At 51.4% G+C, this 16,449-nt stretch overlaps 1 protein-coding gene across 1 annotated transcript in view; it reads left to right on the forward strand.

Annotated features, from left to right (window-relative positions):
• The first annotated feature begins 5,417 nt into the window (after positions 1–5,417).
• RPE65 (retinoid isomerohydrolase RPE65) overlaps positions 5,418–16,449 on the forward strand; it is a 32,338-nt gene continuing 21,306 nt past the window's right edge. Inside the window, exons 1-3 of the mRNA XM_032965955.2 lie at positions 5,418–5,523; positions 9,576–9,658; positions 13,114–13,264. Of these exons, the coding sequence (XP_032821846.1) occupies positions 5,513–5,523; positions 9,576–9,658; positions 13,114–13,264 (245 nt within the window). The 5' untranslated portion in view covers positions 5,418–5,512. The remainder of the gene's footprint in view (positions 5,524–9,575; positions 9,659–13,113; positions 13,265–16,449) is intronic.

Below are 16,449 nucleotides of genomic sequence, written 5' to 3' on the forward strand. Positions count from 1 at the left end.
CGGGAGGAATGTACTCAGAGGTCAGGAAACTCACTCCTGCCGCACGCCCCACGCGCTCAATGCCAGCGCCGCACCACGCTATGAACTACTACTATAACTATATATTGGTTATAGTAGTAGTAATGATCGCTTCCCCAGAGTCACGGGGCCTTCTAGATTGTGCCACCCCAAGCCATGCCTAAAGGGCCAGGGCCTTAATGGTTAAGGTTGGAGTTAATAAAGAATTAAAGCTTTCGTGACTGCATAAATTACTCATTGTTTTTTTTCGGTAAAGTCACGTATGTAGAAATACCATAAAATCACATTAAAACAAATCAATCACGACGTTTCGACCGCAACACAAGCGATTTGTTTTTTTTACACCTGATGAAGATCGCTTGTGTTGCGGTCGAAACGTCGTGATTGATTTGTTTGAATGTGATTTTATGGTATTTCTACATACGTGACTTTACTGAAAAAAACAATGAGTAAGGTTGGAGTTATTTGCGCAGGGTTAGCGTTCGAGTTAGGCTGAGACTTATCGGTTAGGAGGAAGGGTTAGAGTTCGAGCTAGCTTTAAGAATAGGGTTAGGGATCGGGTACTATTCAGGGTTAGAGTTAGGGCTAGTTTTAAGGATAGGTTTAGAGATCAGGTACCATTTAGTGTTAGAGTTAGGGTTATTTGTCGGGTTAAACTTATGGGGTTAGTGTTAGTCTAGGGCTAATAACAAGAAGATAAATTTCGATTTGAAGCTTTCGTGACTGCAAGGATTCATCTTCTTTGGTTATTTCGGTAAAGTCAGGTAGAATGAGAATAAAATAATAAAATAACACAATAAAATTCTCACGACGTTTCGGCCACAACGCAAGCGGCCGTCTTCAGGTGAAAGGTACAGAACTGTCGGGACGACAGAACTTCAATGAACGATGTTAAGATTCGTAGCGGCTTTTAACCTGGTTGGGAGAAGTGAGGCACCTTGACAAAGGGGTTTACATATCAATAGCTGAGGGATTAGCATGTGACTGGTCACGGAAATGGCTATGTTAAAGTAAAAACCTACACATCCACAGAGGCAACTAGTAATTTAGCATTGAAATAGCTAAGGGATTAGCTTGTGACTGGTCACAGGAATGGCTATGTTAAAGTCAAAACCTACACATCCACAGAGGCGACTAGTAATTTAGCTAAGAGATTAGCTAATCCCTTAGCTATTTCAATGCTAAATTACTAGTTGCCTATGTGGTTGTGTAGGTTTTGACTTTAACATAGTCATTTCCGTGACCAGTCACAAGCTAATCCCTCAGCTATTGATATGTAAACCCCTTTGTCAAGGTGCCTCACTTCTCCAAACCAGCTTAAAAGTCGCTACGAATCTTAACATCGTTCATTGAAGCTCTGTCGTCCCGACAGTTCTGTACCTTTCACCTGAAGACGGCCGCTTGCGTTGTGGCCGAAACGTCGTGAGTATTTTATTGTGTTATTTTATTATTTTATTCTCATTCTACGTGACTTTACCGAAAGAACCAAAGAAAAAAAGAAGATACATTTTTTTCGATTTCGGTAGTAAAAAAGAAAACCCCTCTATATTTCAAGCGCCGCAATGCATTGTGGTGAATACGAGGCGGTGGTTCTTGATGAATGGGGAAATAAATCGCTGACTGTGCTCTAAAGTGTTCTGGGATATTTGTCGCCTTTTACTGGGGGGGAGGAGGGCGTCGGAATTCCAGGGGACGGAGCCACCACAAAAGCAGCGATTGTGAAAACAGTGAAGAGGTCGCCGCCATCCACTCCAGAGGCCCCAGAAAGACAAACGAGGCTCTCAGAGCCTCCCCGGGCACAATGCGATATTGTGGAGCCACCCTTAACGCCCCCCAAAAAATACAAAGATTCCCCGTATAGCCTTCGCTGAATTTTGCGGCAAGTGCTGTTAGCGAGCACCTATGAAGGCCGGCAGGGCACACGAGGGGGTGGGAGGGGGGTTGAGGGAGGGGTAGCACCACACCTGGCCGCCTTTATTTCCCCAGTGGCGATGTTTAAACACCGCACCAGGTACTCATTTGAGGCCGATTCGACCTAGGGTAGGCCCAAGACCGGTTCAGATAATCTCCACTGGTGTGCATGGCAAATGATCGGGAGTCGAACTCGAGTGGCCGGGTTCGTAGCGCAGCGCGCTAACCACTGCACCACCGCTCCCCACACCGCCACCCATGCAGCGAGGTCATCGCCCACTCCGCTTGGCTTCGGCTGTTGCCGATGCGGAGATTGCCGCTGATTGCCGAGCCCATCGGCTTCGTCTTCATGGCCCAGTGGCCGTGCATTCGCCGCTCGTTGCGGTGAGAATTCCGGCAGCCGCCCCGATTAATACTGCGGGTTAATGAGCCGTTAACATAACGCGTTGATGTCCGCTTCGCTCAAAGCGGCCGTTGAAGAGATCCCGTGACGTAATTCGTCAAGAGCAGGCCATCGTGTGCCAGCGTCAAGGTACGAAATTTGTCAAGTTTGAAAAATCACTCTGAAAACTCCTCAACTGGGATTCCAGTTATACCAACTATCTCCCTTCCTACTCCCCCACTCCCCCCTACTGCGAAAACGTGCCAAGACCTTCCTGAAAATAGTCACGAGACTCGACGATGCTTTTGTGGGTAAAGCGAGCTTCGTTATAAAGTAAATGGAATTCTTCGTCTTCTTTCCTTCCTCTTGTTTTTTTCTTGATCCTTCCGTCCTTCATTCTTCCTTCAATCCGCTGCAGCTCAGGAGGACCTCCTGCATGTTCGCATGAGCCCAGGGTTTCACACCAGTTGTGTCTCTCCGGGTGGCCGTCGAGCACACTACGTCCAATTACCTACACGCGTTAGAAACGCGCGTTTAGATTATTAAGCGTAGCGTTACGTAGTCAGGAGTGCACGCAGCCCCTGTGGGTGCCAGATGCCCTTTCTGGGGGTGCGAGACATGTACAGATGTTTTAGAAGGTAAATCATCGAAACACAAACTAATCACGGGCACGTAAGCACAACTATTTTGTTTCATCAAACCTATGTGTTCATTAACATTATACCTTTTTTTACGATTGAGAACCAATGGGATGCAAGGCTGCAGTAAATTTTAAGAGCCAGTATGAATAAATATTGTGATTCTGAGTATACCTCACTCTCGAATTTGCGATTACTCCCAGCCATGCGCCACCGACTCCAGTCTACCGGCAAGCCGTGGCACGTTCAGTGCCAGATTGATGGAGCTCTCTGCTTGCGACACGACTGGCAGGCGAATTCATTGCTCTGCTCTGCCACGGCCCATGGCCCTCAGGCCACACATCTCACTTGTTGGCACCAGCCGAGAGAGGGAAATTATGATGTTGTTGTTGAAGTAGTAATTCGAAAAGGGACAGTCATATTGATAACCTTCACCGGCGATTCTCCAGCTATATCCTTAGGCGCCCCCTGCTCAACTACAGGGTTCTCTGTATCCTGGTGTTGGGGCCCCATCCCTGGATCCTGGTGTCCAGGATCCAGAGTTCAGAGTCTCAGGATCCAGCGTTTAGTCAGTACTTGGGAGAGTGGCCACCACTACCACCAGGGCTTGCCAGGTGTTTTGTAGCAATAGCGCTGCGAGGTGTGGCCAGGAGGTGGCATGGATTCAATGTCGCCCTCTCGGTCTCATGGCTCGTGGGTTATCTCTGGGTTCTCCGGTTCCCTGCCCACGCGAATCCAAACACTCGCTCGTGGAACTCAAAAAGCATCCCAATGCATCAGCACCCCGCTGAAGGAGAGTCTTAAGACTTGGGGAGACTTTCCAAGATAACTCATCATCATCAACAAAGGTCAGGATCAACCCACTGCTGGATGATGACCTCCTCCCCACGCTACCGTCGTTCGTCACGGTCTTGTGATGCTGTAATCGCTCTCGTTGTCGGTTGTCTGGCCGAGGGCAGGGATTTGCATTTTACCGAGCTCATGATTAGCGAAGCGGCGTCTCAAGAAGGCGCATTACGGTGCCACTGAGGGGACCAGGGGGGGACCGGGCAAGGGGTGGGGGGGTGGGGGTGATGGCGATGCCACCAGCACGAGCAGTGGGCCTCACTGGCGCTCAAGGCTAAAACATTTCGCAAGGGGCAATCTTCTTTTCATTTATTTACAGGTTTATATTTGGAAAAAAAGTGAATAAATGAAAAATAGTCTATGACAGAGTCAACGAGTTTATTTTGCCCAGTAAGAACCTTGGGCCTACATGGGCTCTTTTATAAGATCGGCCTGGTCAAGATGGCCATGACATTATGGCCATCTCAAATGTCTCAAATATCTGCGGCTGGAGTGGAGGGAGAAGAGAGGGGGTTCAGCTTCCCCTTTTGCTCTCTCCACCCCGCCCCCTTGGTGCACTACTGATTGGCATGATCCGCATTCTGCCTGTCGGTGTCCAGTAAGAAGTATTCACTGTGCGAACTGACAAGCTAATGGGTGTGTTGTTGCTTAGAGCTCCCGTTAGCATCCATCCATCTGATCCTCATCTGGCTGGTAACGAGCTCCCCGTGCCATCGGCCGCGACACCGCCGCTCAAGTAGCCTGGGGAGCGCGGGAGCTTTGCCGGGCGAGAGTTTCTAGCCAGGGCACAGCCACGCAGCTGTCAACCTTAACGACTTAAGCCGTCGGCTGCCGATGTTTAAACCCTTTGATGATGGATCGTCGTTGTCAGCCATGGCCAATCCACTGATGGACGAAGGCCACCCTCCAACGATCCTGCACCACAACAACTCGCACGGCACCCGCACACAAACTGCTTTCATCGCTCCATCTCTTACGGCGGACGCAACAAAAAACTCTAAAAGCATTAGAGATTTCCAGAGGTGCTCACGCATATACCGCTTAAGAAAAATGTTGGTGAGAAAACAAAAAAAGTTAACGCTATTTTTTGTTGCCTTTTTCTCTCGGTTCTCCGGCTTCCTGCCACGCGAAGCCGCACGCCGATGAGAGGGGAACTGGTCACTCATCCCGACTGCAACAATCTCATTGAAAAGAGTCTCGAGATAGGCGTCTCTTTTTAGGAAACTGCCACGACTATCATGATTATTGATAATATTATTCGTGTGACATCTCCCACGTTGTCCCGAGTCTAAAAAGCCGATTAGTGTGCAAAACACGACGGTGAAAACCAGGCGCAAAATCTCTCTCTCCGCAAAACCAAAATCTTAATGTAAGTCTACAAATCTCAAATCCCACCCCCTCCGCCCCCCCCCCCATCCTCCTCCCCCCCCCCCACCAATTACACGTATTTTCTACGACTCCTGCGGAACGCACATGACGGCCTAATCCCGTTTGAGGCAGAAATCCCCTTTTTATTCCCTGGTCCCGTGACCAAGAGGGCACAAAGCGGGGCCCTGTTCCCTGGGGATAATGACGACCCACGGCCCACGTGGGAGGGGCCGCCCGGTAACGGGGGCGGGCGGTGGGGCCTTGACAAGCAGCATAAAGGGGCCGTTCCAGACGCACGGCGCACGAACTCGCGACTCCACGCGCCGCCCTGTCGGACAGACGCTCCGAGATGGCTACTTGGTGAGTGATGGGTACCCAGTGGGTGTGAGTGACCTCACCTGGTAAGTGATGGGTACCTAGTGGGTGTGAGTGACCTCACCTGGTGAGTGATGGGTACCCAGTGGGTGTGAGTGACCTCACCTGGTGAGTGATGGGTACCTAGTGGGTTTGAGTGACCTCACCTGGTGAGTGATGGGTACCTAGTGGGTGTGAGTGACCTCACCTGGTGAGTGATGGGTATTTAGTGGGTGTGAGTGACCTCACCTGGTGAGTGATGGGTACCTAGTGGGTGTGAGTGACCTCACCTGGTGAGTGATGGGTACCTAGTGGGTGTGAGTGACCTCACCTGGTGAGTGATGGGTATTTAGTGGGTGTGAGTGACCTCACCTGGTGAGTGATGGGTACCTAGTGGGTGTGAGTGACCTCACCTGGTGAGTGATGGGTACCTAGTGGGTGTGAGTGACCTCACCTGGTGAGTGATGGGTACCTAGTGGGTGTGAGTGACCTCATCTGGTGAGTGATGGGTACCCAGTGGGTGTGAGTGACCTCACCTGGTGAGTGATGGGTATCTAGTGGGTTTGAGTGACCTCACCTGGTGAGTGATGGGTACCTAGTGGGTGTGAGTGACCTCACCTGGTGAGTGATGGGTACCCAGTGGGTGTGAGTGACCTCACCTGGTGAGTGATGGGTACCCAGTGGGTGCGAGTGACCTCACCTGGTGAGTGATGGGTACCTAGTGGATGTGAGTGACCTCACCTGGTGAGTGATGGGTATTTAGTGGGTGTGAGTGACCTCACCTGGTGAGTGATGGGTACCTAGTGGGTGTGAGTGACCTCACCTGGTGAGTGATGGGTACCTAGTGGGTGTGAGTGGCCTCACCTGGTGAGTGATGGGTACCTAGTGGGTTTGAGTGACCTTACCTGGTGAGTGATGGGTACCTAGTGGGTGTGAGTGACCTCACCTGGTGAGTGATGGGTATTTAGTGTGTTTGAGTGACCTCACCTGGTGAGTGATGGGTATCTAGTGGGTGTGAGTGACCTCACCTGGTGAGTGATGGGTACCCAGTGGGTGTGAGTGACCTCACCTGGTGAGTGATGGGTACCTAGTGGGTGTGAGTGACATCTCCTGGTGAGTGATGGGTATTTAGTGGGTTTGAGTGACCTCACCTGGTGAGTGATGGGTACCTAGTGGGTGTGAGTGACCTCACCTGGTGAGTGATTGGTATTTAGTGGGTGTGAGTGACCTCACCTGGTGAGTGATGGGTACCTAGTGGGTGTGAGTGACCTCACCTGGTGAGTGATGGGTACCTAGTGGGTTTGAGTGACCTCCCCTGGTGAGTGATGGGTTCCTAGTGGGTTTGAGTGACCTCACCTGGTGAGTGATGGGTACCCAGTGGGTTTGAGTGACCTCACCTGGTGAGTGATGGGTTCCCAGTGGGTTTGAGTGACCTCACCTGGTGAGTGATGGGTACCCAGTGGGTGTGAGTGACCTCACCTGGTGAGTGATGGGTACCTAGTGGGTTTGAGTGACCTCACCTGGTGAGTGATGGGTACCTAGTGGGTTTGAGTGACCTCACCTGGTGAGTGATGGGTACCGAGTTGGGTGCCGTTCTGCCTTTTTCCAAGCACAGACAATGTCAACTGACCTCACCAGGTCTCGGAAGATGAGCACGTCTGAGCTGGTTAGTACTTGGTATGGGCAGACTGCCTGGAAATACCAGGTGTGGTAGGCTTGAGCTGCGACTTGGCCGGGATACGGCAGTGCAATCCATGGATCATTGAATCCATCTGTGTGGAGCTTTTGAGCTTCGTGCCCTCAGCGTACGCGGGCTGGGCTTTCTCCGGGTCCTCCGGCGTCCTCTCGCGTGAAGCCCAACTCTCACGAGACGGAAGAGGTCGAAATCACTGAAAACGATGCAGGTTGGGACGTTCCTGGCTAAAGCACTGAACAGTGCCGTCGTTACACTCAGCAAAAGGCAGATGCGGGCCCCGTGACACCAAACGCCTCCGTCTCAACGGAGACAAAGCGAGCGAGCGCGGGTGCCTAATGATTCTGAAACGTGCCTACCCGTCCTCAAGAGTCTCCACCAATCTGCTCCGTCCTATCTCGCCGATCAGTGTGTGCCGGCTTCAACAGACAACAAATTGCCTCCGGCTACGATCCGCGGGCTCGCGGCGAATTTCTGCTGCGGCGCATGTCCAGCGCAGTGTCGGCGTCTCCGGGGCAAAGATCTGAAGCGCGCTGCCGACTCCATGTTCCGGGATCCATCCCTCCTGAGTCTGAGCCAGTTCTGCGAGAGACTCAACACGGTGTTGCTGTTTCAGAGAGCCCGCTTCAACGTGTGATCGATGCGCACTCGTGGTGGACTGGACCATGAGTGTGCGCAAAAACAAATGTCCTGACTTACTTTCGTGAACCAAACGGTGCCTCCATTAGCTACCTTCCTCTGTCCGTTGCCGTGCCAAGTCTGCGTTTGTGTTAGCGAGGACCTCCTGCTATTAGGAGACAGATCCATAGAAAGGTCCCTTACTGCTTGCTGATTGCCGCTGGAAAAGAACTCGCCGATGGCCGGCGGTCGCTGCCGACAATGGCGACATGCGAGAAGCGATGGAGCCAGCCACCTCACTCACTCATTCACTCACTCATTCACTCACTCACTCATTCCCTCCCACTCTTTCCCTTCTCGGTCGATGACAAGAGAATATGATGAATGGGAGTGTGTGACGGCCATCGTGTGTCTGATTGAACGCGAATCGTGAATTTTGTGATGATCTTGATGTTAAGAGACGATTATGGATCCTTGACGGGTTTGTGTCTGGGCTAAAATAAAAATAAATGGACTTCGTAATTGTTCAATGCATTTGGTCTCCAGCTGATCTTAAGTTGGGTTATGCTCGTGCTGTGGGTGCCTCTACCTCGAGCATCAGTCACTGTAGATCATGCCAGTGGCCGTGTGTATGATCTGGAGTTTTCGTCTTTCCTCCGGCTGAGAGTTCATCTCAGCAGTGTTTCCATGTGGAGGTTGGCGAGCGAGCACGCTGGCACGGCTGATGCAGGAGTGAGCCTCGCGGCGAACGATTTGAAACGCCGTCGGCGAACGGCCGCGGCAGGCCGAGGGGTCACCGCGCGCTACGCAGTTTGAGATTGGTGACCCCAGTCGCGCGCTGCGGGCTGCACGATCCGCACTGGATCGCGATCCTTTTAATCTCCGATTAGCACCATTGGCCACGAACGGGAGGGGGGGGGGACAGAAGTTCAGCAACCATGCATCTGTATAATCTCGTGTGAATCCCAACTTCGTTATGTATGTATGGCGCCTTTGCTTGAGTGTGGGTCATGGTGTGACGCGTCTACCCTAGTGTGGGTCACGGTGTGACGTGTCTACACTAGTGTGGGTCACGGTGTGACGTGTCTACTCTAGTGTGGGTCACGGTGTGTCGTGTCTACCCTAGTGTGAGTCACGGTGTGACGTGTCTACACTAGTGTGGGTCACGGTGTGACGTGTCTACACTAGTGTGGGTCACGGTGTGACGTGTCTACACTAGTGTGGGTCACGGTGTGACGTGTCTAAACTAGTGTGGGTCACGGTGTGACGTGTCTACACTAGTGTGGGTCACGGTGTGACGTGTCTACACTAGTGTGGATCATGTTGTGACGTGTCTACCCTAGTGTGAGTCACGGTGTGACGTGTCTACACTAGTGTGGATCATGTTGTGACGTGTCTACCCTAGTGTGAGTCACGGTGTGACGTGTCTACAGTAGTGTGGGTCACGGTGTGACGTGTCTACACTAGTGTGGGTCACGGTGTGACGTGTCTACACTAGTGTGGGTCACGGTGTGACGTGTTTACCCTAGTGTGGGTCACGGTGTGACGTGTCTACACTAGTGTGGGTCACGGTGTGACGTGTCTACCCTAGTGTGAGTCACGGTGTGACGTGTCTACACTAGTGTGGGTCACGGTGTGACGTGTCTACAATAGTGTAGGTCACGGTGTGACGTGTTTACCCTAGTGTGGGTCACGGTGTGACGTGTCTACACTAGTGTGGGTCACGGTGTGCCTCCTTCTGCTTTAGTGTGGAGCACCCTGCCAAGGGCTACACGGCTCTGTACGAGACGGCGCAAGAGGTGAAGACACCCATGCCCACGCAAGTGCAAGGTGAGTCTCGTCGCCGCGTCGGAGGTGGTAGTCGTTTGCGCCGATGATGGGGGGGGCGGAGAGGAGGGGGGCGGGGGGCGGGGGGACGCCTCGTCGTGACTCAGAGACACCGAGCAGTACCGCTGAGAACCCGGGTTGAAATCTACGTCTCAGTCGCCTGCGGTCAAATCGAGTTATATGTGTGTATGAATATTTTTGGTTCTTTCGGTAAAGTCACGTTGAAGGGAAACAATAAAATAATAAAAAAACATATATTAAACAATAAAATTATCACGACGTTTCGACTGCAACACAAGCAAGCATCATCAGGCGTGAAAATCACAACAAGAAAATTTGGACAATATTAGGACAATAAAAAATAGTCCTGATGGTTCAATGAGCCACTCTGTCTACAGGAAAGCTACCCATACAGATGCTTATCTGAAACCGGATTTCCACCACCATCCATCCCAGAAGAATTCCCTCATCAAGACTCTGCACCATAGAGCCCAATGCATATCCGACCAGGAACACATAGCCAGTGAACTCAAGCACGTACACCAAGCTCTTAAGGCTAATGGTTATTCCGACTACACAATCCGCAAAGCTACCACTCCAACCATGAAGAAGGACCCTCTTGAGAAGCCTTTCAAAACCATAACTTTACCCTACATTGCAGGGATCACAAAAAAGATCTCCAAAATCTTGAATAAACACCAGATCCAGGTCCGATTCATAAAATCCGTGATCTGGTTCCGTCTGTAAAAGATGTGATTCCGGACATACAGTACCCTGGCATCTACAAACTAAGTTGCCTCTGTGGTAGTAGTTACATTGGAGAAACCAAACGACATGTCTCGGACCGCATTCGTGAACACAAAGCAGACCTGAAACACGGTAGGACCAACACCTCGGCCGTGGCAGATCATTATTATAATTCAGTAGGTTTACATGACATTGACTTCTCCAAGACAGAGGTTCTTTGCAAGCCATCTGGCTACCATGAGAGATTCGTTCATGAGGCTATCCACATATACAAACACAGAGACAATTTCAACCGAGAAGATGGATTCTGGCTTAGCAATCATTGGAAGGATTTGATAAACCATTTCGGGTCTTAATTGATTGATCGCGCTTAAGGTGGTTTTCAGACCGCATCCATTATTTTTCGTCTCCCCCCTCCTCTTTTCCGAACATAGATGGACTCGTCCATCTGAACAAACTGACAAATCGCTCTCCGTGGTGCTAACGTTAAAAAACCGCCACTTTTTTCAAATGTTCTTGTTGTGGTTTTCACACCTGATGATGATTGCTTGTGTTGCAGTCTAAACGTCGTGAGAATTTTATTGTTTTTTTTATTTTATTGTTTCCCGTCTACGTGACTTTACCGAAAGAACCAAGAATATGAATCCCTGCAGTCACGAAAGCTTCGAGTCAAAATTTGTGTGTATGAATGTTGAACTTCTTTCACACCGTACATAGCCATCCGAGCTAATCAGAGGTGCGGAGTTCACGAGCGGTCACGAGTCGATGGCTTTGTTGACAGTCAGCCATTGGTGACTGCCCACACACACACACATGAAAAATGGATCAAATTTTAATTAGGTTTTCATTTAAAGTGGATAATTGTCAATGGTGAGCTTTATAACATTGCGCCGATTTACCTGAAGCGAGGCAGTGTGGCAAAGTGTGCCACCGAGCATGGGTTGAAGACATTTCACAAGCAGTTATGTGATGTCTGCGTCCGTGGGCTGTTACCTAACATGGGATGATGGCGCACAGCTCTGTGAGAGTTTCAAACGCCGATAGCGCAATTGTAATACATTTGGGAAACGCAAGATAAACATTTAAGTCACATTTAAGTGGTGAATTCATCAACCCACACTGACCAGATTGGTGAAGTATGGTCAAAATGACCCCCACGACCCACACGGTGCCACCTCCGAGGTACAACAGCAACGACAAAAACTGCGACCTACCATGGGCATGAGAATATCTCAGGCCACCGTGAGAAGGGAGACCTGCGTGTGACTGCGCTGTCTTGGGTGCTTTGTCGTTACCACGCAACTCACAAGGAGGCCCTCTTTCGGGGGGGGGAGGGTTGCCACCTTTTTCTATTTGCAACCAACACCCGGACAGACTTCTCAGTCAGCCGAGGCCAGCGGCACGACAAGCTCCACAATTCGCACGGCCTGGCTACGTACGGGCGCGACATGAGTTCAACGTTCATGCAACATACAACATACAACATGCATTCGTACACACAGCATGCGGCTCCGGAGCTGCGCGCGGCTCTTTAAGGGATTGCTTCGTGATGTTAGTGGCACTGCGTTGCGGCTCTTGAGTTATTGAGGGTCTTTTTTATTTAACCAAATTTGAAAATAATGGCTCTTCTTGTTAGTTTGGTTCAGCACAATACCGATAACCAGATCTCGGTAACCAGATCTCGGTAACCAGATCTCGGTACGAATTAACCCCCTGTAACTCAAACACTGATGCCCAAATCGCGGACTGTCCGGATCAAACCCCGGGGACACGTGTCTGACGCTACTCATCCAGCAGTAGATCGCGACAAGGGCTTTTAGGGAGACGTGAAGTGGCGAGGCCGCAGTAAACACGGGGAGTAACTCAGACTCTCGCTGCCTGTAGCTGGGAGTGACTCCCACCGCGGCTCTGCCCTCGCTGTCGGAACCACCCTCGCTCTCATCCCCTGTGCATTTCACACAAACCCGGAGCCTCCGCAACTTCTCTCCTCTAGCGCCACCCTCAGTCCAGCTCATCGGGGGGGGGGGGGGCACCACACCCGCCGAGGCGGAGAGTGGGGGGCCCCCTGTTTACAGCCGATGGTGGCCTTGGTCAAATATCCAAACGGGACAGCTCCGACTGCAACTACGCCCTGATTACTTTCAACAAAGGCGAATGCTGCACTCTATCAATGTATTCCGCGTGGGGCTGCAATGTCAGCAGAGGGCAGTTCAACAACGTGCACTGTTGTACTCTACTGTGATCCAACTTCCATGCTCTTCGCCAGCACGCGCTGACCGTGTGTGGTATAGTTTGGTTAACCCCCCCCCCCCCACGGCCCACAACGGCGTGGGGAGGCCCTCATCCAGCAGTGGATTAACAAAGGCGCTGTACCCGAGCATTTGCATGCGGAGGTAGGAATCCGCCGGGGTTGCCACCAGTCCGGATAAAACCCGGACTGGTGGCTTGAAGCGGACAGTTTGTGTGCACGTGGCAGGGATTTGTTATCTGCCAAGATCCGGTGCCGCTACTATTGTGGTGAACGTCACCGCAGCATTCTACAACGGGCCGGCTGAGTGATGTGTCCGGTGAAAAAGGTGGCAACCCCCCCCCCCCCCCCCCAGCTAGGGTCTGCTGAATGGTGGCAGCCGCGGCTGCTTCTGCCAAGACGCGTCACGGTGCGCCCCCTCTACCTCGCCCCCCCCTCCTTCCTCCTTCGCGGGTCGGTGCAGGCCGCATCCCGTCGTGGCTGAGCGGCAGCCTCATGCGGTTGGGGCCCGGCCTCTTCGAGGTGGGCTCCGAGGAGTTCCTGCACCTGTTCGACGGGCAAGCCCTGCTGCACAAGTTTGAGATCAGCAACGGCGCCGTCACCTACGCGTGCCGGTGCGCGCCGAGTCCGTGGCGCACGAGCCGCACGCGCACACACAGAGACACATACACACAGACACACACACACACACATACACACAGACACATAGACACACACACATACACACAGACACACACACACATACACACAGACACACAGACACATACACACAGACACACACACACATACACACAGACACACAGACACACATACATACACACAGACATACACACACACATACATACACACAGACACACAGACATACACACAGACACACACACATACACACAGACACACAGACACACATACATACACACAGACACACAGACATACACACACACATACATACACACAGACACACAGACATACACACATACACACAGACACACAGACACAAACACACAGACACAAACACACACAGACACACACACATACACACAGACACACAGACACACACACACACAGACACACACATACACATATACACACAGAAACACATACACACAGACACACAGACACATACATACACACACAGACACATACACACAGACACACAGACACACATACATACACACACAGACACACACACACACATACACACAGACACACATACATACACACACAGACACACACACATACACACAGACACAAACACACATACACACAGACACACAGACACACAGACACACATACATACACACAGACATACACACACACATACATACACACACAGACACATACACACAGACACACAGACACACATACATACACACACAGACACACAGACACACAGACACACAGACACAAACACACAGACACACATACACATACACACACACATACATACACACAGACACACAGACATACACACATACACACAGACACACAGACACAAACACACAGACACAAACACACACAGACACACACACATACACACAGACACACAGACACACACACACACAGACACACACACATACACATATACACACAGAAACACATACACACAGACACACAGACACATACATACACACACAGACACATACACACAGACACACAGACACACATACATACACACACAGACACACACACATACACACAGACACACATACATACACACACAGACACACACACATACACACATACACACAGACACACAGACACATACACACAGACACACAGACACACATACAGACACACAGACACACATACATACACACACAGACACATACACACAGACACACAGACACACATACATACACACACAGACACACACACATACACACAGACACACAGACACAAACACACAGACACACATACACATACACACATACACACAGACACAAACACAGAGACACACAGACACACAGACACATACACACAGACACAAACACACAGACACACATACACAAACACACAGACACACAGACACACACAGACACACATACATACACACACAGACACACACACAGACACACAGACACACACACACATACACACACAGTTGCAAAAAAGACAAAGATCCCCCATATAGCCTTAACAGACTGTAGGGGCAAGTGCTGTTAGCGAGCACCGATGAAGGCCGGAACGGCACACGAGGGGGTGGGTGGCCAGCACCACGCCCGGCCGCCTTTGTCTTCCCAGTGGCGATGTTCACACACCGCACCAGGTACTCATTTGACGCTGAGTCGACTTAGGGGAGAGCCAAGGCCCGGTTCAGAATCGTCAATGGTGTTGGCCGTGAGCGGGAATCGAACCCGTGTCGCCGGGTTCGTAGCGCAGTGCGCTAATCGCAACACTACCGCTCCCCACCATATTTATACACACACGCACACGCGAGCGAACACGCTAACAGCACCCGCTGAAACACACACACATACTCTTTCGTATGAATGACGTTGATATAGAGCAGCAGCTATAATGTTACATCGAGCTGCTTAATGAGCCATATGATTGCGTCAGGAGTGTCCCAGTGGTGCATCGCTGTGATGATGATGACGATCCCTCCTCCGTAATTGTGAATTACGCATTTCGCCACTGCTATACAATTCCTTGACACACCGAGACACACGCACACACACCGAGACACACCAAGACACACCAAGACACATCGAGATATACCAAGACACACCGAGACACACCAAGACACACCGAGACACACCGAGACACACCAAGACACACCAAGACACACTGAGACACACCGAGACACACCAAGACACACCGAGACACACCAAGACATACCAAGACACACCGAGACATACCGAGACACACCAAGACACACCAAGACACACCGAGACATACCAAGACACACCAAGACACACGCACACACACCGAGACACACGCACACACACCAAGACACACGCACACACACCGAGACACACGCACACACACCGAGACACACGCACACACACCGAGACACACGCACACACACCGAGACACACCAAGACACACCGAGACACACCAAGACACACCGAGACACACCGAGACACACCGAGACACACGCACACACACCGAGGCACACCAAGACACACCGAGACACACCAAGACACACCGAGACACACGCACACACACCGAGACACACCAAGACACACCGAGACACACCAAGACACACCAAGACACACCGAGACACACCAAGACACACCGAGACACACGCACACACACCGAGACACACCAAGACACACCGAGACACACCAAGACACACCAAGACACACCGAGACACACCAAGACACACCAAGACACACCGAGACACATCCCCACACACCGAGACACACGCACACACACGCACACACACCGAGACACACGCACACACACCGAGACACACCGAGACACACACCAAGACACACGCACACACACCGAGACACATGCACACACACCGAGACACACGCACACACACCGAGACACACGCACACACACCGAGACACACCGAGACACACCGAGACACACGCACACACACCGAGACACACGCACACACACCGAGACACACGCACACACACCGAGACACACCGAGACACACCGAGAAACACGCACACACACCGAGACACACGCACACACACCGAGACACACGCACACACACCGAGACACACGCACACACACCGAGGCACACCGAGACACACCGAGACACACGCACACACACCAAGACACACGCACACACACCGAGACACACGCACACACACCGAGACACACCGAGACACACGCACACACA

Source organism: Petromyzon marinus, chromosome 35, assembly GCF_048934315.1.
Source record: "Petromyzon marinus isolate PM22_M1 ecotype Great Lakes invasive population chromosome 35, UKy_Petmar_22M1.pri1.0, whole genome shotgun sequence".
Taxonomy (NCBI): Eukaryota; Metazoa; Chordata; class Hyperoartia; order Petromyzontiformes; family Petromyzontidae; genus Petromyzon; species Petromyzon marinus.